The 25711-nt window shown below is 38.0% G+C and overlaps 1 protein-coding gene across 1 annotated transcript in view; it reads left to right on the plus strand.

The window, feature by feature from the left end:
* Positions 1-25711, plus strand: part of mthfd1l (methylenetetrahydrofolate dehydrogenase (NADP+ dependent) 1 like) — a 36217-nt gene that overhangs the window by 5148 nt on the left and 5358 nt on the right. The window contains exons 3-27 of the mRNA XM_077220206.1: positions 474-558; positions 642-692; positions 1208-1261; positions 1367-1491; positions 1705-1805; positions 2529-2665; positions 2857-2968; positions 3353-3435; positions 3780-3877; positions 4004-4177; positions 6152-6288; positions 6610-6656; positions 7141-7248; positions 7359-7433; positions 8426-8528; positions 11261-11337; positions 12246-12386; positions 12703-12771; positions 15560-15671; positions 19911-20050; positions 20154-20195; positions 20969-21069; positions 21383-21560; positions 22105-22212; positions 22739-22891. Of these exons, the coding sequence (XP_077076321.1) occupies positions 474-558; positions 642-692; positions 1208-1261; positions 1367-1491; positions 1705-1805; positions 2529-2665; positions 2857-2968; positions 3353-3435; positions 3780-3877; positions 4004-4177; positions 6152-6288; positions 6610-6656; positions 7141-7248; positions 7359-7433; positions 8426-8528; positions 11261-11337; positions 12246-12386; positions 12703-12771; positions 15560-15671; positions 19911-20050; positions 20154-20195; positions 20969-21069; positions 21383-21560; positions 22105-22212; positions 22739-22891 (2611 nt within the window). The remainder of the gene's footprint in view (positions 1-473; positions 559-641; positions 693-1207; positions 1262-1366; positions 1492-1704; positions 1806-2528; positions 2666-2856; positions 2969-3352; positions 3436-3779; positions 3878-4003; positions 4178-6151; positions 6289-6609; positions 6657-7140; positions 7249-7358; positions 7434-8425; positions 8529-11260; positions 11338-12245; positions 12387-12702; positions 12772-15559; positions 15672-19910; positions 20051-20153; positions 20196-20968; positions 21070-21382; positions 21561-22104; positions 22213-22738; positions 22892-25711) is intronic.

Consider the following 25711-nt stretch of genomic DNA (forward strand, 5'->3'; position numbering starts at 1 on the left):
TGCACAATCTGCGCAGGCGCAGGATGAAGTTGTTTTTGAGTATTTAGAGCAGTTCTATTTGGAATGTTAAAAAATATCTGAGAAAAAATATTTGACTTTAGGTAATGTTAGAATTGATTGTCTTATTGTAATGATATCATGTTTGGCCTAAAACTTGTAGCTAATGCTCTATTTTATCTGAGGTTCAAGATGGAGTGTCATTTGATGTTTGATGCGTGGTTGACATTGATTTTTGGAGCAGAGCAGTCAGCAATAGATAACCAAGTTGTTTAAAACGCTTATCAACTTTATAAGCTTGATTGGTTACAAAAAAACAACTAATGTTGTATTTGATGTGTTTTATGCTCATTTAATGAAAAGTTCTGCTCTGCTATTGGCAGTTAGTGAACATGTTGAATGCTACTATTGATGAAATATGCTATGAAACCACTGAGTTGAATGGTTAAATATATTTCTTTCCATCTCATTTACAGTGACATTGTTCAGAGGAGCAGAGAAGAGCTCAAAGCTATTATACAAACCAACCCAGGCCTCAAACCTACTCTTGCTATCATACAGGTGTGACTAGCGAGCATGTGTGTACCTGTTGTTATGTAAATGAATCTCAGACACTAAAAACTTGGTGTGTTTACTTATGATAGGCTGGTGAAGATGACAGTTTGCTGGAGGTGAATAAGAAGATGGCTAGAAAGGTATAACTATTTGTCTTCTTATCTGTTCAACATCACTATTTTCCATGAACAAATACATGCAAGCATTTTGAACAGTGATTTATTGAAGGGGTCAAGGTTTAGCTGATCAACACCCCTGCTGGTTGATGCTGTTATTAGACCCTCCACATGTGTGTAATGTATGCATGTTCTTGTATGGTTTATGACTCGTGAGGACATGTGTATAATGACATGGCTTAGTATGACACTTTATCTGTCCTTGTAAACCAAATGTCTTAATAAATATACTAAAGTGCTTTTTGAAATTCAAAAAAATGCAGAAAGTTTTCTGTGATGGGAAGGGGAACAGGATAGTTCATACAGCACAAAAACCATTAGGCCTATGGCAAGTCCCCATAAACCACATATACGTGTGTGTTTGTTAAAAAGTAACATGCAAATTTTCCATTACATCATAGCAGTTTTCCTAGTGACCGATAGCTTCTATAGATATTATGTACCACGTTGAATTTGTTGTGTTTTGATTGTCCACACAGATCGGCTTAAACGTAATGCAGATTTGTCTTCCACACCAGTGCACAGAGGAGGAGGTTAGTGATATTGCTAATCTATAATGCAATAAATAGCTTTTGTGAATAAATACATATAACTGCCAGTGCAGTTCTGTCTCCTGAATTTTTGCCTCTGTTCTACAGGTGATTGAGGAGATCTTGCGGTTAAATGAGGATTCTCTTGTTCATGGCATTTTTTTGCACCTTTCTCAGTCACTCCTCTCCAGAAGTGTCTGTAATGCCATCAAGCCCCAGAAGGATGTGGATGGGTAAGCTACAGTTTTGTAGTTACAGCATGTTGATGTGTGTAAAAAGGGTCCAAAAATAACTTTTTGTGGGTAAATTGAGAATTTAATCACTGTAAATGTATTCTATCTGACATGATACTTCTATTTTGCACGTATTTAGTGAAAATATTTGTTGTGGGTAGAAACTGTATGTTTTCCACGCAAAGACACTTCTGTTTGTGTATGTGTTTGCAGGGTCTCTGACCTTAATGTTGGCCGTGTGGTGTTGGGGGATCAGAGAGAGGGCTTTGCCTCACCTGTAGCTGGAGCTGTGCTGGAGCTACTTGCCAGGCATGGTGTGTTATTGTTTATGCGTTTGGCATGCCTTGTTAAAAAATACATACATGGACGTTAAAATGTATATCCAAAATGTTTCACAGACATATAATGCTAATTCTACTGAATGTAGTGCCTCTAAAAGTAATTTAAACGAGTGTACACTACTACTCAAAAGTGTGGGGTTGGTAAGATTTCTTAATGTTTTTAAAAAGACTCTTACACTCACCAAGACTGCATTTATTTGATAGAAAAGTAATAATGTGAAATATTATTACAATTTAAAATAGCTGTTTTCTATTTTATCATATTTAAAAATGTAATTTATTCTTGTGGTGGCAAAGTTGAATTTCCACCAGCTGTTATTCCATTCTGCAGTGTCCCATGATCCTTCAGAAATCATTATAATACGCTAATTTGGTGCTCAAGAAACATTTCTTATTATTATTATTTATGTTAAAAACAGTTGTGGTTCATATGTTTTAGGACTATTTAATGAATAAAAAGTTCAAAAGAACAGCATTTATTTTGAAATAGATTTTTTTTGTAACATTAAAATATTTGACTGTCACAATTTATCAAATTAATGTGCTTCCTGAATAAAAGTGAAAAAGTTTTCTGACCCCTGACCTTTAAATGGTTGTGTTTTTTTTTGTAACACAATACTTGAGGTGAAATTTTTGGTGAGTTTTTTATAATCTGTTTAAATTTACAGCATTTACATTTTTGTTTCTTGCATTTAGATGCCCCATTGGTTGGCAAGATGGCAGTGCTGGTGGGTGTAAAGGGCCCCCTGAAGGTGGCTCTTCAGTTTTTGCTGGAAAACAATGGCATGATTGTGCAGACCTGCCAGTGGAGCTCAAAGCACCTGCAGAAAGGGGTAAATCAGCTGCTAGATCTGTGGGAGATTTTTTTATTTATTTTTTTCATGTCAATTTTAATACATAATTTGCTATTTGTACCAGCAGGGGGCAGTGCTGCTTTATTTCATGATGGACATACAGTAGATAAATCATGTGAGGCTTACACTAATTGGATTTCTTTCTTTCTTTCTTTCTTTCTTTCTTGCAGATCATGGACTCAGATGTGGTGGTATTGTTAGACACAGGCCACAAGGGCCTCCCACCCAGCTGGTTAAGACCAGGGGTGGCAGTCATCAACCTTGGCTCGGCCCTAATGGAAGGTATATTTATTCAAAGTAAAGCTGTAATGCTTGGCAGATATTACAACAATTTATTTTTACATTGCTGGTATACGTAAAACATTCAGGGCACTTCTTTGGTTACGAAGTGTCATTTGAGAATTGAAGGAACTATTTTATTTGTACTACACTGGATGTGAAAGACAAGCATGTGATTTCTCCAAAAATAATTAAGTCAGGTATGTGGCTTTCTTCACCTTTCATTACCTGCCATCTCTTTAATAGAACTTAATGGATATAGAGGCCCATGCTATTTCCTCCATAACCCACAGAGATATCATTAGTGTGGGAACATAAGACACCGCTAATTGTATTTCCTTAGATACTCAGTCTGGGCCAACTTTTCATGTGTTATCTTATTTCTAGAACACTGTGACAGTTGGGAGCCCAGGATGGAAGCTAAGTCGGACGCAGGAGTTGGGCCTCTAAGTGCTGCGCTTAGAATACAGGTGAGAGGTCTTCTGTTGTTGTTTCTTCTTTCTATTAATGTCTTTAAAATAGGCTAATTATTCTGTCAACTTTATCAAATCTTCAGAACCTGTGATTAGCCAATTTAAAGATTAATGTCTTTGACAGTTTTAACAAATATTTATTATATAACATATAAAATTATATTTATAGTGCATCTTTAAATATATTCACACACTACAATTCAAAAGTTTATGGTCTAAATGATTTAAAATGTTTTTTAAAGAAATTAAACTGTTTTCTATTTGAATATATATCAAGAGGCAATTTATTTTTTATTATTGTTTGCTGAAATGTTTGTAGCTGTGTTATTGTGATCTGTTAGAATGTAGTGAGGAGCAGCAGGAGGTGGTTAGAAGAACAGGAGTACCAGTCATGGAGGCTCCGCCCACTAAAACTTCAACCACTCTCACCCGTGCCAAGGTACGAGCAGCCTTGCCTTTTGGTTTCTACTGAATATATGCATCGCTCTGACTTTTGCTTGTGCATTTGTGCACAGAATTAATTAGTCTCTCCTTTTCTCTGTTTGGATGTTTCTGTAACCCTCAGTGATATAGAGATTTCCAGGGCACAGACTCCCAAGCCCATATCCCAGTTGGCTCAGGAGATTGGGCTGCTTCCGGAAGAGCTGGAAGCCTACGGGATCACCAAAGCCAAAGTCCGTTTGTCCCTCCTCAACCGCCTCCAACATCAGCCTGATGGCAAATATGTCTTGGTGGCAGGGTGCGACATCAATTTTTACTTCTGTCATTGAAGTTTAATTCATATCTCAATACTTATCTTAACTGATATGACACTAAACCAATGATACAAATTTTTATTGAACCAAAAAGTTCAGTAAACCCTGACTTAATTTGTTGATGAGGTTATTTAATCTGTAAATCTGCATTTTTTTCAATCAGTAAATGGATGATGGAGTCATGGCCATCATTTTTGAATTGCAAGAACACGAATAAGATAAATACTAATACCTTCAGAGGTCAAAAGCATTTAATGAAATCTTCAGGTCAATGTTTGTGTGTTTAGTAACACTTTAGTTTAGGGTACAATTCTCACTATTAACTAGTTGCTTATTAGCATGCATATTACTAGGATATTGGCTGTTTATTAGTACTTCTAAAGCACATATTAATTCCTTATTCTGCATGACCATATTCTACATTTCTAATCCTACCCAATACCTATAACTTAACAAGTACTTAACAATGACCTTACTAACTATTAAAGGGATAGTTCACCCAAAAATGAAAATTCTGTCAGTATTTACTCACCCTCATGTTGTTCCAACCCCGTAAGACCTTCATTCATCTTCGGAACACGAATTAAGATATTTTTGATGAAATCTGAGAGCTGGATCCCTCCTCCATACTCCTCCATAGGCTTCTTCAGGGATTGAAACTTGCGCGGCCTCAAAGTTATTAAAGAGCTCGTTAAAATAGTTCAAGTGACTACATTGGCTCAATCTTAAGTTTATCAAGCAACGAGAATACTTTTTGTGCGCAAAAACAAACATAAATAACGACTTTATTTCAACTATTCATTTCCTTCTCTGTAGGCCTCGAGTCAGTTTAACTAGTGTAATTGCGTAGAGCTACGTCACACGTAGGCTTACTATTGGCCGACGCTGGTCATGTGTGAGATGCGTGTGACGTACAACAACAGAAGCATACGCTGTTAAACTAGTAACCTGACTCGAGGCTCAGAGAGAAGGAAATGAATAGTTGAAATAAAGTCGTTATTTTTGTTTTGTTTTTGCGCACAAAAAGTGTTCTCGTCGTTTGATAAACTTAAGATTGAGCCACTGTAGTCACTTGGACTATTTTAACGATGTCTCTAATAATTTTTCGAGGCCGGCAAGTTCAATCCCTGAAGAAGCCTATGGAGGAGTATGGAGGAATGATCCAGCTCTCAGATTTCATCAAAAATATCTTAATTTGTGTTCCGAAGATGAACCAATGTCTTAGGGGGTTGGAACAACATGAGGGTGAGTAAATACTGACAGTATTTTCATTTTTGGGTGAACTAACCCTTTAATAAGCAATAATTAGGAGTTTGAAACAAAAGTCCTAGTTAATAGTTAGTTAATAATGAAAATTGGACCCTAAACTAAAGAGTGACCATGTGTTTTTACGCTCAAGTCCGTGTGCGCGTTTGTACTCTGCCTCTACATTCCTAGAGAGAATGATTGGTGGACCCAGGGATCTTATCTACTGCTGGCTCTCAAGCCCACCAGGAGCCTCCCTTTCATCTGTGTGTGTGAAGCGTGGCTTGGTCAGCTCCGCTCAGGGTCTCTTTTATGTGTGTGGGGAATGCGCAGACCCCTGGCTTTATCAGCGGCCCCTTCCCTCTCCCCTAACTCTCCTCCTTTAAGTCCCGCTCTTTGTTCTGCCTACAGATGCTGTGAAGCAGCACTGCCCTCTCCACCCGGCCTACTCAATTACTGTCAACCACTGGCATGCCTTTACTGCACTGCCAAAAAAGCCACTCCACAAAGACACAGAGAGAGAGAGAGAGTGAGAGAGGGAGGGAGGGAGGATGCTGATGGGCAGAGGGTTTGCCGCTAGTCTAATACAGTGAGATCAGAGGGAAAAAGAAAAGAGAGGAAGGGATAAGGATGAATAGATGTAGATACACAACCTCCTCTCATTGAATGTGGGAAAGCATGTGTTGATAATGTTTTCGTTCTATGTTTTTCAGTATAACTCCCACTCCTCTGGGTGAGGGGAAGAGTACAGTGACCATAGGTCTGGTCCAGGCCCTCTCCGCTCATCTCAAGCTGAACTCCTTCGCTTGTCTGCGACAGCCTTCCCAGGGCCCAACGTTTGGAGTCAAAGGTGTGTTTTTGTCTGTTTGCTTTAAATTAGTCTGATATTTTAGTGTATGGATAACAATAACTAACAGCAATTTAAGGAATCGCAGATGCACTTCCCGAAGGTTGTACCAAAATGTAGACGTCAGAATTAAGCAACCTTCTAAGATAATGTGGCATCATGTGTCCTTTGTATATTTTCAAATCAGTCACTTATTAGGCTGTACACAGCAAGGCAGCTCACAAAGTCTTGGATCAGAGCTAATGTCTGGCTATATCAGACATATTGTCTTGTTTTCATTGCTGTTTGTTTGTCAGTCTGCTTCATTATTGTGTCTCCCTGCAGGAGGAGCGGCGGGCGGGGGATACGCACAGGTCATTCCTATGGAGGAGGTGAGTGACAACAGACATCCTGTCTCCCGCTATCACAAAGCCCTTTCCCTTAGTATGCCACAACTGATGAAAGCCCTTGAAGAACTCACAGAGACATTGAGACTAAATGAAAAAAAAAAATCACTAGTGGTCTCAGACTTTTGGACTAAGAACTTTTTGTTTTGTGCTATTATAATTGATTTTCTTTTATTACCATTTAATATCAGCAATTAAATTCAATTTAAACAAAGTTTAAATGGAAAAATAACATAATTAATAATTTCATCTTAAAATATCCACATTTTGCTTTTAATTACTAATTTTTCTAAATAGTTCGACTTTTATGTCTAGTTTATTTTCATACTACATTTAGAATCCTTGATTTTCAATTTGATCTCAGACTTTTGGGCAACACTAAATATGTCAATGTGAGAGAGCAGATGCTGCATTTATCAGAAGCTTCAGAGAGCAGCTTCCTATCTCTCACTTACTCTGTTTCTCTCAGTTTAATCTCCACCTCACAGGAGACATCCACGCTATTACTGCAGCCAATAATCTAGTGGCGGCAGCTATTGATGCCCGCATTCTCCATGAAGCTACCCAATCAGACAAGGTAAACAATCATAATGTACAGGTATTTATGATTTCACACAGGACTGTATCCCTGGGATTCAATGTTGTGGCCAATCAATAGTTAGTTGATCATTTTTTTTTGTCTTATAGGCCCTGTACAGCAGACTAGTGCCGTCTGTTAATAGCGTGAGACGCTTCTCTCCTATACAGCTGGCTCGCCTGCAAGTGAGTCTGAAAGAGATCTTTGTACCTCTGACTTGTTTAACTTTTAGTACTTCATAATGCCCTCATCATTTGACAAAAAAGTCACTAGAGCAGTTGATTTCAATTAGTTGGACGGAAGCTTAAGCAAACCTCCAAAGGGGACTCTAAATTACTTAAAATTATGTAAAATAAGACAAAACGAGAATTAAAATGAACTAAAACTACTCAAATTTCTATTTATTTCTTATTTTAGTTCATCCCCTCAAGTTTTTTTTGTCAGATTCATTGAAGAATCAGGCTTTCTGTAATCCTGGTAAACTGAGTATCTAATTTAAAATGTTTTATTAAAAAACATTTAGACCTGGCAAAGTCATGTATATTAATAAAACCTGTGGACAAAGTTACATTACTTTTTGTAGGTATGCCAAGCAAAACATTCTATCAGGTTGAAATAAAAATAAATAAATTTGTTTTTAGTTCTTATCCAGTAAATAGGAGCTCTATAAGTATCTGAATGCAGTACATCTGGTAACCAACTGGGGTCCTCAGACAGCTACTGCGAAACTAGCGATTTCTTTCTTATGAGACTATAATTTAAAGCAAGCATCAACCGTTAACAAGTTTCAGTGTTTTTTCTTTTTGTTTAAGTGTTGTGTTATGTTGACTGTGACACAGATAAGCTGAGAGACTTCTTTAAACACAAACTGTTTATGTTTGCTCAGGGACAAGATTGGGTTGACTTACATTTGGAAAGGCAAAGCTGGTAAATTTACGAGAGAGACAACCAACGTTTTGGAGAGAAATCTAATTAAAAAGATGGTCTGAAAGAAACTTATGACCACACAATTTGCCATTTAGGAAAAATCTCCTGAATTCTTCATTTGAGTCAAGGCCAACACTTAGAGCAGTAATAAAAATGTTTCAATAGTCGGTTTGTTTAATGTGAATGATCAGCTTTTTCATCATGGTAATCGGTGCACTTGTGTCTGTTTTTTCCTCACTGTTGTTTTCAGCGTCTTGGAATAAACAAATCTGACCCCAGTGACCTCACACCACAAGAGGTCAGCGCATTTGTCCGTCTTGACCTTGACCCTGAGAAGATCACATGGCAGCGAGGTAAGATCTTGTGCAATGTAGATTGCTTTACTGTTCTTCATATGGTATGTTCTTACGAGAATCCCTCGATGCTTGATGGGTCACAGAAAGATTTAGAGATTTTGGTGCAGGAAATATGATACAGAAGACAGTAAGTGAGCTGAAGCAAGCAGTATGACACAATATGTGGCCATCGGCTACATTTTACTGATTTATTACTTCTTTTTCAATCGGATAGTGGAACGCCATTACAAACTGGCCATGTCATTATATTTGCAACCAGTTTTTGAACACATGCAGTTCCGGGTCTACTCTTCGCAACTGGGAGGGATGCCAAATGTAGACCTTCTGCGTCCTGTTATGACGCAGTGACCTCTGATAGCTGCGATCACTGGGGGATGAGGTTCAGCTGGATTGGGGTGTTTCCCATTTCACTCGTGGCCGCCTGGGAACATCTGTTGCCTTTAGCCTACATTCAGAAGATAGTGCTGCAATGACTGATGGGATATTTACTCTGTCGGTTCAAAAGTGCATACTAAGATGAGGGGGCCTGGAAGATTAAGAACAGCTTTACATCTCTCTCCCGCTGCGAATGTGAAACTGTCTGTGTTTGAGAAGATCCTCACAACTTTCTCTGTGACGTTCATAGATGTGATGCTTAAACTGTTAGGGTTTTCAATGAATAATCATTATAGGAAGATATCACAGTGAATAATGATGTTATTAATCAATCTTCAGATGAAATATTTTCAATGTGCCATATGTTATGTTGTAGTTTATGTACACTGTTCTCACAGATAGATTAATTGAAACCGATACACAAGAGGAATATGGGAGACAGCCAGAAAGCAGACTTAACCACTGTTGTCATTTTCATTGCCCATGACATGTTTAAAATGAGGCTTATAATAATTGTTCTGCATTTCTATGAGAAAATACCAGAGGGTTTGAATTCTTTCCCCTCCATCTTCCTGGCCCTTTGGGAGTTGTGTTTGTCTCATACTGCCCCCTCCTACATTTAGCTTGGCTGCAAGAAAAAAAAAAAACAGAAATTCAAAAAGTCTTTAAGGAATGCATGCTTATTGCAAAGTTATGGTTTATTGCAAGGTTATGGTTTAGCTTGGCGTCCATCCCTCTGGGTCTCTTTAGGTCATTAGTTTTTTGAGATTCATTAGATTGTCTCATACATCTCCTCTGCAGTGACTGCCAGATCTGAAAAATCTGTCCAGCTTGTAGCACTTAATGTCCAGCTGAGTTCCCTTATGACATGATTCTCTCCAGCCGTTGTCTTCAGATACAACGCTGCTATGTTGGGCAGATAGAAACTGCCAAACAATGTGATGTCATTGCAACCTGATGAAAACAATATTGCATTTATCAAAAAAAATGTAAAAGTAAATAATGTAATATTGCAGTTGGAACATATAAAGGAGTAAGTTGTTGTGGGAAGGAGGTGGCGGAAAATGGCGAATGTTCACAAACTTTAATATATAAATAAGCACAAAACAAAAGGCGGCAGCCCCTCACGGACGACTGCCCCACACACACACACACACACACACACAAAACAACGGACTGTAAAAGTCCAGACCTGGTCCTCTCTCGTCCTTCACTGTCGTTGCTCCTCCTTTTATGCTTCCGAAGCTCCTCCGTGAGAGAAACGAGACCGGTGTAGCGCCCTCAGACTTGACTTGCTTGCTACACAATAGATATAAAATGCATAGTTTTTATCATAGGTAGTTGTATAAAGGATAAATTCACCCAGAAATGAGAATTGTCATTACATCTTAACATCCATTATGACTTTTACACACTGCCTGGTTAATGAACACATCTTTCTTTTCAGCCAAGCATTTTCAGTTAATCTGATCCTTTTCACAGGTCTCAATGATTTTGGTAAAAAAAAAGAAGAAAAAAAATGGTACTAAAATTTGTCTGGAGGACTAGGAGTGACCCTTAAAAAATAAAATGAAGGCATTAGTACCCCAACCAGTGAACTGTCCAATAGCAATTCGATTGACAAATAAATAAAGAAAAGTATTTGGTATATCGACATTGTATATAAAAAAGAAACCTTTTCCGAATTTCTATTCTATTTAAATATGCTTCTAAATAAGCTTTATTAATTTACTAAAATAGAGAAAATGAAATATACACTTTTAAATGTCTATTAATTTGTTAATTCAAAATGTTTTAATAAAATTGAGGAATAAGTTATCAATTAATTAAAGTGTCACTCCTTGTCCTCTGTATATTTGAGGTGAAGATAATCAGTAAATTGTGACACATCATGCTGCTTCAGCCAACTTGAGTATAGTGCACCAGTCATGTTGACTAATTTTATGGTGCTTTTACAGTATGTCTTTTTTGAAGCATGAAAATTTCGGTCCACATTCAATTGTATGGAAATGCAATACATCCTTAATTACTCCTTTTTGTGTTTAATGGAAGAATGTCAGTCATATAGGGTTAGAGCTTTCCTGTAACTCAAACAGTAGAGCGTTGGCGCTTGCAACGCCAATGTCATGGGTTCGATTCCCAGGGAAAGCAAGAACTGATAAGAATGTAAATGTGTATCTTGAAATCCAATGTAAGGATAAAAGTTTACCAAATGCATAATGTAAATGTAAAATGGAATGACATGAGGATTAGTAAATGAGCACACTATTTTTCGGTTGAAGGTAGAAAATCAGCCTTTGTTTTCTTTTTATTCTTCATTCTGATTTCAAATTTTGTTTTCCTGTTTCCAACAGTCGTTGATACCAATGACCGATTTCTGCGCAAGATCACTGTTGGCCAGGCCAACACAGAAAAAGGCCATGCTCGCCAGGTACGTGCGTCATACTTCTGATTCAATTAACCAACCGTTAAAGGTGATGCATAGTAGTTTTGTCACTTTTCCCTCAATGATTATTTGCCTCCTGCTGAATCTCTGTCTGTATCCTTCTTTCACTTTTATGTATATTTCCCTTAACTGGAATAAAATTCCTGCAGCATGTTGTCAACTGCTGTCAGAAATAATTACTTTTAAACCAAATCAGGCAGATAACAGCATGCTCCTCAATGGGAAACAGTCTAAGTAAAAGCAAATGTTTAAAAAAAAAGGTGTTATTGTACGCATAGCAAACCCTTTGAGCTGGCCAAGGGGTGCTTAAATTCATCTCCCTCCCACTGTACCAAAACCACTAAAATGTGCACCACAGCACTTTTGTTCTGGAGAGACATACAGTACAGTATACTATAGAGTTTTGGACAGACAGAGAGAGTGTGTGTGTATGTTTGAAATTGAAAACAAATTCACTTAACCATGTTACCTCAAGCTTTGCAAACATTGGCTCAGATCACCTCAGCAATTAGGGTGCTGTAAATAGACTTAAATGGCAAGTAATGATGACACAAGTGGTGTGTGTTAAGCGACCCGTCTCTCCTGATAAGGCATCTGGCCACCACTCCTCTACTCCCAGCTGTTTTATTGGGGGAGTATTTATTAGCTGAGAGTTAAACCAGGACAGCTCGGTTTTAGTCCAACTGGGGTTGTCTTGGACACATATCGGAGCAGTTTACTGTATGTGATAAAGAACCAGACTTGGCAGATGTTGCGTGTGTGTTTCTGAGTCTGACAAATCTCTCCACTGTCTTATTTCTGACGATTCATTTTGATGGAAATCACCCTAAATCATCACTGTGATGCGTCTGTGTGCTGGTCAGTATGTGATCTTTCCCCTCTCAATCTTACAGACCCAGTTTGATATTGCAGTGGCCAGTGAGATCATGGCTATCCTTGCTCTGACAGATGGATTGGCTGACATGCGGGCCAGACTGGGGCGGATGGTTGTGGGCAGCAGCAGAAGTGGCCAGCCGATCACTGCCGATGACTTGGTGTGTGTGAGAGAGAACTTGAGCAGTGCTGTCTGTGGAGTGACTGCTCATTTTGTGTGTGTGTGTGTGTGTATATATATATATATATATATATATATATATATATATATATATATATATATATACACACACACATACATCCATACATGCATACATATACATGTTAAATGTGGATAGTGTATTTAAACTTCTCTTTCCTGTTTTATTCATATTGCTTAGTTTATTTTGTCGTTAATTGCAAATTGTCAGCCCTACCATAAAGACATTCAGCAACTGCTAAATAGTTTGACATTGATTTGCTCTTTGGTTCTCTCAGGGTGTAACCGGGGCTTTGGCAGTCCTCATGAAAGATGCTATCAAACCTACACTGATGCAGACACTGGAGGTGAGACCTCTTCCCTGTTCCTGTACCCCAAACTCTCAGTATCTTTTACACATTCGCTCGCTTGTGTGCTATTTTTCTTTTTCTGTCCCCCTCAGACATGCACGCATAACTGTCCTATCTTGATGGAAACTCCCTAACTTGATACTCTCAGTGTTGGCGAAGTGATAGGATATTAGATACTTGACACAGAAAGCACACACTCCTACAGTAACACATGCACATCTGGTTTTAGTTTTGGCTCAGTGGGAGTGTGTCTCTGTCTTTGACTATCAAACCTTGAACACTATGAGAAAACTGGAAATGAGAAATAGACAGTGGTGAAAAGCCTGATTGTTGGAATGCCTTTCATCTTTATGGCTTTTAAACATGCTAATGACTAGTGATTGATGTTTGGTGTTTACGGGCGTGTGTTTTTGCACGTGACATGCATAAGAGTTGCATGTTTGTAGAGAGAGCCACAGAACTGCTTTGTGAAACCTTTCCTGCCTGGTTTCCTGTTTCTTCTGTGAAGAGGAATTGTATCAGAACAAACCAGGCAGCGAAAGGGTTGTGGGAATATTACACTGGGCTATAATGTCCCTGCTGGGATTGGGATGTATGCAAGTATGTGTGTGAACGAGTGAGAGAGGAAGTGTGTGAATGCTTGAAGGATATACATTTGTCTAATCCTGTTTGATTGACAGTAGACAAAAGATGTGAGATTTGTTGAGTGTCTGGAGAAAATGTGTCTCCGATGGATTGATGTTAACTTATTTTGTGTGTCTGCGATGTTAGCTGCAGGTTAGGGACAAAATTGTCCCCAGCTAAATCTTACAACTTCCCTTTGGGGACATTAAAAAAATTTGAAAAAGTATTCTTTTATGGGTAATTCAGATTTGTTTGGCCAAGTAAACCATTTGTTCGTGTGATGCTGAGAAAAACACCAGTCTATATATACGAACACTTTTATTCAGAAATGAGGCAGCATTAAATTGATCAAAAGTGACCGTAAAGATTTAAATTTCTATTTCAAAAACTGTTATTTTGAACTTCATCTCAGAATACTTAAATGTATCATGATCTCAGCAAAAGAATATAAACAGTTTTATAAAAAATATATAAACCGTTTTCAACAATGATACTAATAAGAAATTCTGTCAATTTGTAGTTAAACAACTAGTTAAGAGAATTTGAAGTCATTTAGAGTCAATACCAACCTGTAGAGTTAAACCAACCTGTTCCTGCCTGCTGTGCTCTTCCTTGCTTGGTTTTTCCTGTTTTCTTACTTTCCTGGCTTGGCATGCCAAATCTCTCCTCTTTCCCACACTCACAGGGCAAAGAGCTCCAATCTTTCCCTTTCCAGTTTTTTGATATTGTAGTTTTTTATTTCTGCAAAACTTTTCCAGAGGACAGTTCACTGGAAAACCATACACTCTATTTCCTCTATTAAAAAAGTTACTGGTTGACCTTTATCAGTACTGATTGATGTTTTGACGTTTTAAACTTGTGTGAAGCGTGTGAATCGTTTAGGTTATACGCATTGTCAAACATCAACTGTAGGTAGATTTGATCACATTTCATCAATTTTATATGTGTGTTCAGTTGGTACAAGACTGAAATGTACTGTAGATGCACACGGCACGCTACTCTTTTGTCCAAAAACAACAACTTGAAATAAACCGGTGATGGTAGAAAATGTAACACTTAAAGGACAAGTTCGGTATTTTACACTTAAAGCCCTGTTTTAAGATCGTTTCTGAAGAAATAGAATGGTTAAGATAAAATTTGGACAAATGCTGCTGTCCCAGAAACCGAAAATTCTCGGGACAGCAGCATTTGTCCAAATTTCAATCTTAACCATTCTATTTCATCAGAAACGATCTTAAAACAGGGCTTTAAGTGTACCGTACTTATCCTTTAAGATGTTGACTCCTACAAACTAAATAACAAAACTTTTTGTGCCCTGCTGTTTTTTAAAATGCTTTTTGATAATCAATCAAGTAAATCACAAAATTGTATGTTTTTTTTTAAACAAATGTATTAAAGTGAACCGAATCAACTTGATGAATCATCTCAGGGCTCTGGCAGGCTTGTTACTAATAATTTCATGTCTCAAAACTTGGTTCACTTGACTCATCTTTTGGCTCTTTGAGTCTCAAAAGGTGATGTGCTAATGTAGAATATTTTGTAATGTTTATTTTAGCACCTGCAGAAGTAGTGGAAGGAGGATGCCGTGATGATGCAGTGATAAAAGTTTATGTAAATAAAGGAAGGTTGTCTCCATTGATGGAGAGCTTTTTTTTGTTTCAACCTTCCATCCTTTTCCTGAATTTAAATGACTTCACCATCACTCTATTCTTTGTTTTGTATGTACTCCCTTTCCATCTTCCTGCACTCTCTCCTTCCTGTCCCTTCAGCTGTCAGTGTATGTGGTGTCGCTTTTCAGTGTTTGGGAAGTTACAGAGGACCTCAGGGTCATCAGTTCAAACCCCACATTTTCACTGAGCTTTAAATGCTTTCTGGCTGCTGATGATGATGATGATGATGAAACAGACTTTCACAATGTTTAAAGTTTACTGTAGTGCAAGATCAAATGGTGCTAACATATAAGCTCAACCACATGGCTTTTATTTTTTTTTTAACTCAGATGAGGAGATTGACCACTTAAAACCCTATAGCTTGTATTGTCAGTTAGCAGCTCCTAACATACAGCAATTTCTACTTTAATTTTCAGGTAATCTTGATTCACAGTGTCAGTATGCATGTCTGGCTTGGTTTGCACTGATATTGTTTGTCTTTGTCATGTCAGGGCACTCCAGTGTTTGTGCATGCTGGACCTTTTGCTAACATCGCCCATGGAAACTCCTCTATCTTGGCAGACAAGCTGGCTCTTAAACTAGTTGGAGATGAAGGCTATGTTGGTGGGTACACACACACACACACACACACAAACACAAACAAACGCATTCAGTCGCACACCACTGCTTGCTACTAGAGACAAAGGCTATGCTGGGGGTAAGTTAAAACAACAACAGTAGAGTTGTTTTCTGGTTCAAATTAGACTCCTGCTCTTGAGTGGTCGCACATTCTTATTGGCATCTACAGCTTAAATAAAATCACAAGACCTGGTGTTGTGCAAAATTCAATCACCCTACAGAATCTTATCCCCCTTAACAACCAACAATGATAAATAATGTAAATAAACACCCAATGAAATATATTACATGATACATAGTAGTGTATACATATTTAAAGATATTAATATATAAAAACATTACTGTTTTAAAAGTTTGTTAGTAAGATTTTTTGTTTTTGAAACCAGTCTCTTATGCTCACCAAGACTGCATTTATGATCAAATTGATCATTATCATTACATTGAATCAAAAAAGTAAAACCGTAATATTTTTACAATTTAATATAATATTGTTTTCTATTTTAATACCATTTAATGTATTTTACTCCTTCGATGGACAAGCACAATTTTCAACAGTCATTACTCCAGTCTTTTGTGTCATATGATTCTTCAGAAATCATTCTAATATGCTGATATTGATGCTATAGAAACATTTCTTATTATTATCAATGATGAATTAACAGATGTGCTTCCACGGTTTTGTGGAAACTGTGATACTTTTTTACAGGAATCTTTGATGAATAGAAAGTTTAAAAGAACAGCATTTATTTGAAACATTAGAACATACTTTTGTAACATTAGAAATGTCTTTACGCTGATATAAAAGTATTAATTTCCTTAACACAAACATTTTAATGGTAGTATATAATTTTGACTTATTTTAAAGGCTTAATGGCTAATCAGTTAATTTTATGCTAAGTGAGTGACTCAATGTCTAAGTAAATAATTGGCTAGTGGCATGACTTGCTGTTAGGCTAAACTGTGGAAAAAACAAGAAAGGTTTAATTGAACAATTTATAGCTTATATGTGACCATTTAAATTGCGTAAATTGACCATCTTTACGAAGTTATGATGACGATAATTAATAAAATAATTTTCTACAATTATATAGAATTTGACACAACACTGAATCCTTTATCTTAAAACCCCAAAAAATGTTTATTTTGTTTATTTTTTTAAGCTGAATCCAACTAATCCTCTCAGTGTCGGCACACCTGAACATACAGGCCTGCAAAACACACACACACACACACACACACACACACACACACACACACACACACACACACACTTTATCTTGCCATCTCTCCGTCACTTTATCACTTCCTCTCGCCATTTCTCTCTCATTCCTTTGCTCCTCTCTATCCTTTTTATTCTCTTCCCTCCCTCCCCTGCTCAACGACATGCCCCAGACACTAAAAGAATGCTGGGAATGGCGGAGGCCCTGTGGTCCACGCTAAAAGCAGTGTATGCTTCACCCCTTCATTTAAGGACAAGCTGAAGTGTGTGAGCCCAATGAAAACACTGCCTACTAAACTGGCCAAGAGCTGTGTTGAGTTACAGCCTCTGGAATTTGAGATACTTTTTCTGCCAGCGTGTAAATAGTAAATTCTTTTGAAAGGGAACTTTTAGGGCTTCACGATTAGTTGAAGTACAGAAACCGAAATTGCGAATATGGCTTAGTGTGATGATCAAATAGTGAAGGCTGTGATTTTAATGAATTAAAGCAACACTATGTCGTTTTTGCGGTTTTTGCTCTCGGGGTCCCCATACAGTTAGGGAAACAGTATCGTCTTCTACTACTGTCGTAAAATCTGTCATGGTTACACCAGGCGATACACGTGTGCATTTGTTGACCAGCCGATACTGTCTTGAGTTCTCGCGGGCAGACTGCCAGCGTTGCGTGTGAAATGTCTTCATCCCAGGTACATTGGCATATATTTCAGCATGACATATGAATATAATTTCATGGGTTTTATTTTTTCAAACGTCAAAAGATCGCGTAGCTTACGTTTACAAGACAGCGTCATTATAGTAGCCTATTGTCTACTGTTTTACATAATGGATATGCTAATTCAATTCAATGTTTGTGTGGTAGGTAATAGCCATATATAGTCAATATTATAATATCAAGCTACCATAGATGAATCTGCAAATTTGAAAATCGATTTGCATTATAGCCTGAGGCAAGACACTTTCACCAGAAAAATAAATACACAAACATATCAGCCTGCAGACATTAGGATAGTTATCCTGAAAGATTATTTATTATAACCATCATAAAAAAGCATGTTAGTGTAGCTACCAGATTGATAATTCGCTACTCTACTAGCATTACTTGATTCATGAAGATAAATGGAGGACAAGATAGATTCCGTAACATGGCCAGGCCATGTTATTCAGCCTTTTACATTTCTCGCAATAGTCAGCTCCCTGACTCCCTGATTTATTTACAAATTTATAAACACTTTACAGATGACTGACTGCTGCGCGAGAAAGAGAAGAGAAGCTTTAAGGGCTTCCTGCAGTTTTCTTTAAAATTATAAGTTTGATGGTTTAATGTTTGAAATTGAAGAAATTATGACTGTGATAAATATTAGCTTTGTAATTCTGCAGTTGTACAGTAAAATAACTCAATTTTAATTTTACAGTGAAATATCACAATAGTCATATTTCTATTATAATATATTTCATTATTATTAATAATATTAATCAATCTACTACTACATTTATTATTATTATTAATAATAATAATAATATAATAACACAGTTTCTGGCCAAATCGCAGAGAAAAATCTAGAAAAATCGCAATAAGAACGACCCCCCCTTTGATTTACTGTATTGCGAAAGACAAGAAACTAGGACCTCTCTTGTTTGTAACATTCAAAGAAGTCCATATTGGACTTGGAGTGTCAGCATCAACAAACAGCAGGAATGCTGGGAGTTTGTTGACTTTTGCAAAATGTTAGTGAAGGAGGGGAACGTGTGTATGCATTACCTGAAGCCAAGGTATGTGTGGTATGTAGTGTTTTTGCTGTGGGTGAGAGGGAGGACGTTGCCTATATCAGCTGATTATACACAACAGATCTGCTTCACTGGTATTTCTGAGCACAGCGGTGTTTTTCCTGAGTGGCATGATAGTAACCTTTAGTCTACCCAAACTAAACTGATCACGATCAGACCTCAGACTGATAGATGTGCTGATAATTCCAAATTCTCTGAAAGTTCCTGAAAGCGATAACATACTCCCTCAGACTCGAGATCTGTAAATCTGTGCCTGACTGGTGTGCGGATGACCTGAGGCTTGGTGATGTACACTTGTTTATAGGGAGCATCATATAGGAGGTGGTTTACTTTTTTATGGCACCTGGTTTTCCCAAGGTCATGAGCGCGGTCTCCAGGATAACGCTCTGATTCCGTGAATTTTTTTTTTTGGTCAAAGTAAGGATTGGCTAAAATGTCCTCCCTTTTATACTTTGTCCTCTGATGGTCTAAATCTCAAACTGGTCCTCACAAAGATACCTGTATATATACACACACACACACACGCGCGCACACACGCACACACACACACGCACACACATGCAGAGCCTCACAAAATATGCCAGACCTCTCTGGTGGAAATAACAACAACATTACCCTTCCCATTCCCTCCTGCTCCAAAGGCCTGGGAAGTAGCACAGGAAGCTTGCAGAGTTCTGGGAAAAATGGATGCGTGGAAAGACTCCACACATGCTTACTGTTCATTGGCACATCCACACATGCTTACTGTTCATTGGCACATCCACACATTAATAGTGACCTGTTCAAACCCAAACAGTAGATGTCTCTCACACACAAAACAAACAAAAGTGGCATGCAGGGGGAAGGAAAATACAGTGTCGTTGAAAGCATCTTATCAAAACAGTTTGTGATGCTCATGTGTTGTACACCATTGCCAGCACTTGTGAAAATGTGCCATTGATCACTCTCATGATGGCAGTAACACATGTGTAGCACTTACATGCTCACTCTTAAAATGGCTGTAATTATATCCTTATTATAATGAATGGCAATAACTCTTCCTGGAGTGTGGGGACAATTAGATTATTACGTAGGTGTTGTGCTCTTATCTGGCTCTGTGCAGTATTAATAAGTTATAGATGCAGAATGTTTGTTAACATCAGTATCTAGCACAACAGAGCAGTTTTTATATCAATGTCTTATTTATAAAAGCTCTCAATATTGTTTAATTTCCTGCTCAGTGACGGAAGCTGGCTTTGGTGCGGACATTGGCATGGAAAAGTTCTTCAACATTAAGTGTCGGACGTCTGGGCTGAGGCCTGATGTTGTGGTGCTGGTAGCAACTGTACGAGCTCTGAAGATGCATGGAGGCGGACCAAATGTAAGTGTGTGTGCACATTCACATGTCTCTTTATATGCATGACTACATTAAAAATACATTTGATATATTTACAATTGTCTGTATATACTGTATATTTTTAAAGGTCACAGCTGGTGTACCACTGCCTAAAGAATATATTAATGAGGTAAGCAATGTTTATTTCCCAATCTTGCTTCAAATTATTATATTTGTAAGTCTAATAATTTAGTGATTTAATTTTGGTAAATTAAAAAAAAAATTGTTTACACAACTTATGTACTATCCAACTCCAACAATAAGTGGCGATATTGCTCCCCAGAGGCAGGATGAAAATAAAGAGGGTTGGAAGGAGGAAGGGGAGTAAATGAATGAGGGTTTGCCTCACCTCGTTTGAGCAAAGGCCCAGAGCACATCTCCTCCACCCTCTCCAGCTCCCCTCTTCCTCCCTAATGTGGTTTCTGTTATTCAATTAACACAGTAAACACAATCTGTGTTGTTGAAGCTAGAGACACAGAGGCATAATGGGAGTTGTAGTCTAAGAAATGCCGTAGCTGCTTTTCATCAGTCTCTCTAAAGCAACCCAGCTGAGAAAATAACTCAAGTGCTTAAGCTAATTGTGTGGTTCTGTAATGAGAAACAGAAAGCACCAAAGCATGTCTCCTGAGCCTGAGACTGGTTCTGCTCCATGAGCAACAATTGAGTTTAAAAAAAAGAGCCGGAAGGTTCCTCTGAAAGCTAAGCCGGTTGGATGACGTTCTCTAACTGACTCATCCTGATAAATCATTCAGATCCAACTAAGATTTTAATGCTTTCCAATTTTGTCTTTCATTTCTCTAAAATGTAAATCTTGTGAATTAGATGTTAGTTATAGATATTTAGACTTCTTAAATTCTTTCTTTTTTTTTTACAAATATATTGTCCGTTTACTTTTTTCATCAGAATTTGCAGCTGGTTGCAGATGGCTGCAGTAACTTAAAAAAGCAGATTCAGATCGCTCATCTCTTTGGAGTCCCGGTGGTTGTTGCTCTGAATGTCTTCAAGTAAGGATTGGTCCATTACAAAAACTCATTCTCCAGCATGCATTTTCTTCCTAAAACATGTTTAAAAAATATGGTGAATTAAACCATTAGAACACAGCCATGGCTGACGCAAACCAGAGTACCAATAGTTAAACAAAGTGCTCTGATCAAAAACAGCCTCAAATGGTGTCCTAATTTAGCCTTTTTGCACTTAAACGTGTCTTTTTTGATGAATTTTAAACACTTTTTGATGAATATTTAGCCAAAATGTGGTTTGCCCTGTGCCATTCTGATTTGCTTTGTCAGATCCCATGACATTTCGCTTTCTTTGAAGGACTGACACTCAAGCAGAAATCGACTTGGTGTGTCACATCGCAGAGGCTTCTGGGGCCTCAGCTGCTGTTCCGTGTCATCATTGGTCCAGAGGTGGGCGGGGATCTGTAGAGCTGGCACATGCTGTGAAGGAAGTTGCATCTCAGGAGAGCCGTTTTCAACTCCTGTACAATCTGCAGGTAGGGCCAGTTGCGATTATTTGTGTAAAAAAAAAAACAGATGAACATTAATAAAACATTAATAAAAATAAGTAAAATCGAATCCCCTCAAAGACAGAGCAAATAGATTCTGATGGGTGGTTTAACTATGACCGTATCTAAAAAAGTGTCTTGTACGATTTGCGGGTTGTTGCTCCCTGAGTGCTGTAAAGCCATCAGCTGGTTTGAGTTAACCTTAGTGAGTTTGGAGGTTGTGACTTTGATTAAGGGATGCTATGAAAGGCATGGTAATCTCTGCTCTTGGCTCTGGCTGTCCTCTATTATCCTATTAGAGGTCTGGACGCTTGCTATCCCAATCATCTACATGGAGAACTGACTGGGGTGATTTATGACCACAAGATAGGCTGAAGCTACATTTTAGAGCTGATAATTAAAAAAAAAAAAATTTGTAATAACTCCAATACTTTTTATTTCCCCCCGCACTCCTACTCTTTTTAATCCCTTGATCTGTTAAGTAATTATTATGGTCTTTTTTCTCTTTGTTTATTATTTTTTTTTTTTACAGGATCCTATTGTAGAGAAAATTCGGACAATTGCACAAAAGGTTTATGGTGCTGATGACATCGAGCTCTCACCTGAGGCTCAAGCTAAAATAGACTACTACAATCAACAGGTGAGAAGGGCTGTACATTGCCACTTAACTTTACAAATGCACAAACAGTTTTGATATTTGAGCTTGTTTTTTTAATAAATATTTTAGAACTTTTAATATTCAATATTTATCTCAATTTTATAATTATGTTAAATTATATGGGTCAATATAACAGTACATAGTTATAAACTACAATATTTATATACTTTTTATACAAACAGATAGTTTTGTATTTATTGAAACTGATAGCTGATTCATGGAAATTTACCAACTCTTTGCTTTTCAAGTTTCATATTTTCGAGGTCAAGGATGTCTAATGAAAAAAGAAATTGAAAATTTGTTTAACGTTTTCACAAGTTTTCTTGCATCATCTGATGTTTAATATTGGTTGCAAAAATTTTTTGAGCTGTGTGCTCATTGATATTAAATGGTTAGATAATCTTGGCCCAATGGGTGCATCTCTCTAACAGTTAACGGATGTCAAGAGCCCAGAGCTGATGTTGTGCATGTCTTATGTGGGTATTAACTGTCTGTAAATCTCTCACAGGGGTTTGGTGCTCTTCCTATCTGCATGGCCAAGACCCACCTATCTCTCTCTCACATGCCTGAGAAAAAAGGTGTTCCTACCGGTTTTATCCTGCCCATCAGAGACGTCCGTGCCAGCATTGGGGCAGGGTTTATCTACCCTTTAGTTGGAACTGTAAGTGATTATCCTTGAAATCTGATGGAAATTCTCATCTTGTTCTTTCTTTTCCATTCTGTCTGCATGTCTACACTTTCCTTCCAAATATATTTGATGGCTTTAAATCTTTTGATGTCATCCACTACCTCTTCATATTATGTTCTTTTATTACTTCCTTTGCTGGTGAGTAACTGGATGTTTCAATTACTAATAGGATCCAGGATTACGATTGAACTATGACCTCGTTGGTCTATATGATCTAGGATTATGATTGAACTATGACCTTGTTGGGACTTTTAAAAACAGAACTCAGGCCAAATTCCACTGCCTTCATGTTTTTGCTCTCTAAAAAACAATATTGCCTGGCCTAAGGCAGGTATATCTCTGTCTGAATTCTTGACAATGTTTGGTCAAAGCCGTTTCTAATAATGAGAAGTCTATTGGATTCTCACTTAGGATTCATGATGAAACCTGTGAATCAGCCTCCTAAAAACAACCCTTAGAGCATGTGTGGTCAACTTTTAAATGACCCATGTTTTGCCTTTATGTGTGTGCATGTTTGTGGGTTTTTATTAAGATACTCCATCCTTGGATTTTAAATTTTTTTTAAAGCTATAAATTAAAAACATTTATATACATGCATGAAGAACAAAGTGAACCCAACAGATTTTTTTTTTTACAGTTTAAAAAAAGGTTATAAGTTTGATTATTTAGATTTGATGATATCATGTGGTGATGCTCTGTTTGAACATCCTGACCAGCTGGATTTTGCGTAGTGACCCATTTTGGCCAACCAGTGGTGGATCTGGGGAGTTTGAGGAACCCTAAAAACGATTTAAATTTGGTGACGCTGCTTAATTTCACTAGTTTTTAATATAAATAACAATGTTTGTCCACTGAAGCTCCATGCTTTGTTATTAATTGGCTCTTGCCCTTCATCTTGCTAAAGTTTCCTTTAATAGTGCCCCAGTTTGATTGAGCCCGCAAGTTTGTATCTTTTTGTCATTGTGTGTTTTGTTGCCCGGGTGAGGCTTAGGAAAGGAAGCTCATTTCCGTGTTGAGAGTGAGGTCTTGGCTACGATTTGGGGTCAGGGTCAGGGTGAGGTGTCCGCCATGTGGCTTGCTGGGAGATGGGTGACTGTGACCCAGCCCCTCCGGTCTGACCACCGCTCTGTCCCCTTTCATCTCCATGGGCCTGCTGCGGGACACACGGCCAGAACTCATGGCCCCTCACCTTCAACCCCTCTCAGAATTTGCTGCCAATGCTTTGAACTTCAGTGTAATAATCTCATCATCTCTATATCTGCTGCTCTGCTTTATCTTTTTTATCTTCTGCTTCTATACATTGATATATAGAGGTTACTCTACAATAAAAATCATTCTGCAAGTTTCATACCTCAAAACAAACTCCTCAGTTTTAATATATTAATTTTTATTTTTCCACCTTTATGAAACACCAGGACATGCCTGAAGTTTTTTTTTTAACAATGTGCATGAATGTTTGTTTGTTCTTCTCATTTCACAATGGAGTCTTTTCTTATGTTCTTGACATGCTGCCGCTTTGTTTAAATATAAATTAATTATAGCAGTCCAACAAGCTGTAATATTAGTTTAGCTAGTGTGAGCAGTAACCCGCTGAAACAAACTGTTGCAGTTGTTGTCATCTTACGCCTCTGGCTGAAATATATATGGGCTCTATTACAACACTGGCCATCTCAAGCATCAAAACACATCACACGTTCATTGTCTTCTCAGTCTTCTTCACCTCCTCCTCTACTTCTTCATCATCTTCACCTCCTCTTCTTCCTCCTCTTCTTCATCGTCTTCTTCACCTCCTCGTCGTCTTCTTCTCCTCTTCCTTGTTCTTCTTCCAACCTCTTCGTCTTCTCCGTCGTCCTCACCTCTTCCATCGTCTTCACCTCTTCCATCGTCTTCTCCATCGTCTTCACCTCTTCCTCCTTCCTTCTCTTCATCGTCTTCTGTCTTCTTCTTCCTTCTCCTTGTGTGTCTTCTCCTCGTCCTTGTTCCTCTTCACCTCTTCTTCTTCCTCCTCTTCATTGTCTTCGGTCTTCTCCGTCTTCTTAACCTCCTCCTCTACTTCTTCCTCTTCTTCGTCTTCTTCTTCACCTCCTCCTCTTCTTCTTCCTCATCTTCATCGTCTTCTTCACCTCCTCTTCTTCCTCCTCTTCATCGTCTTCACCTCTTCCTCCTTCCTTCTCTTCATCGTCTTCACCTCTTCCTCCTTCCTTCTTTTCATCGTCTTCTTCCTCTACTTCTGTCTCTTCTTCTTTGTCGTCTTCTCAGACATCTTCTCCTTTGTTTTCTTCCTCCATATATCCCCTCCTTAAGCTAAATTTTCAATGTCTCAAAGTTTTTAATAGTATCACTGTAAAAATAGCTAAAAACATGTGTTTTTTTATGAACACACGCTCCCTGTCTTTCAGTCATAGCTTAGGTACAACTTAGATTTTAAATGGCATGTAATCATTATACAAGAAAGCCATGTCTATTCCAGTCATTTCTGTGGATTACTGTGTGGCTCAGGCTACAGACAGGTGTGTGTTAGTCTGCTGTTACTTTCTATGCTGGCCCCTGAGGGACAAAGCAGGCATGGGGGCTTACAGGAGGAAGTAACTGATGTCATGCACCAGATATGTGAGGGAGGGGTCAGCCAGAGAACAATGAGACTCAGCGGATCTTAGCTTCCATTCAGCTCAGTAAATTTATTGACCAAAACCGTGTCTGCTGTAAGCTGCACAATGAATTCCTGATGATACTGCTGGAAAGCTTATGGTGTTTTGGCAACCTGGCCAACACGCCGACATGAACACATCAATA

This window comes from Siphateles boraxobius, unplaced genomic scaffold (genome assembly GCF_051911475.1).
Source record: "Siphateles boraxobius isolate OS27281-9 unplaced genomic scaffold, OSU_SipBor_1 8, whole genome shotgun sequence".
In the NCBI taxonomy this organism is placed as follows: domain Eukaryota; kingdom Metazoa; phylum Chordata; class Actinopteri; order Cypriniformes; family Leuciscidae; genus Siphateles; species Siphateles boraxobius.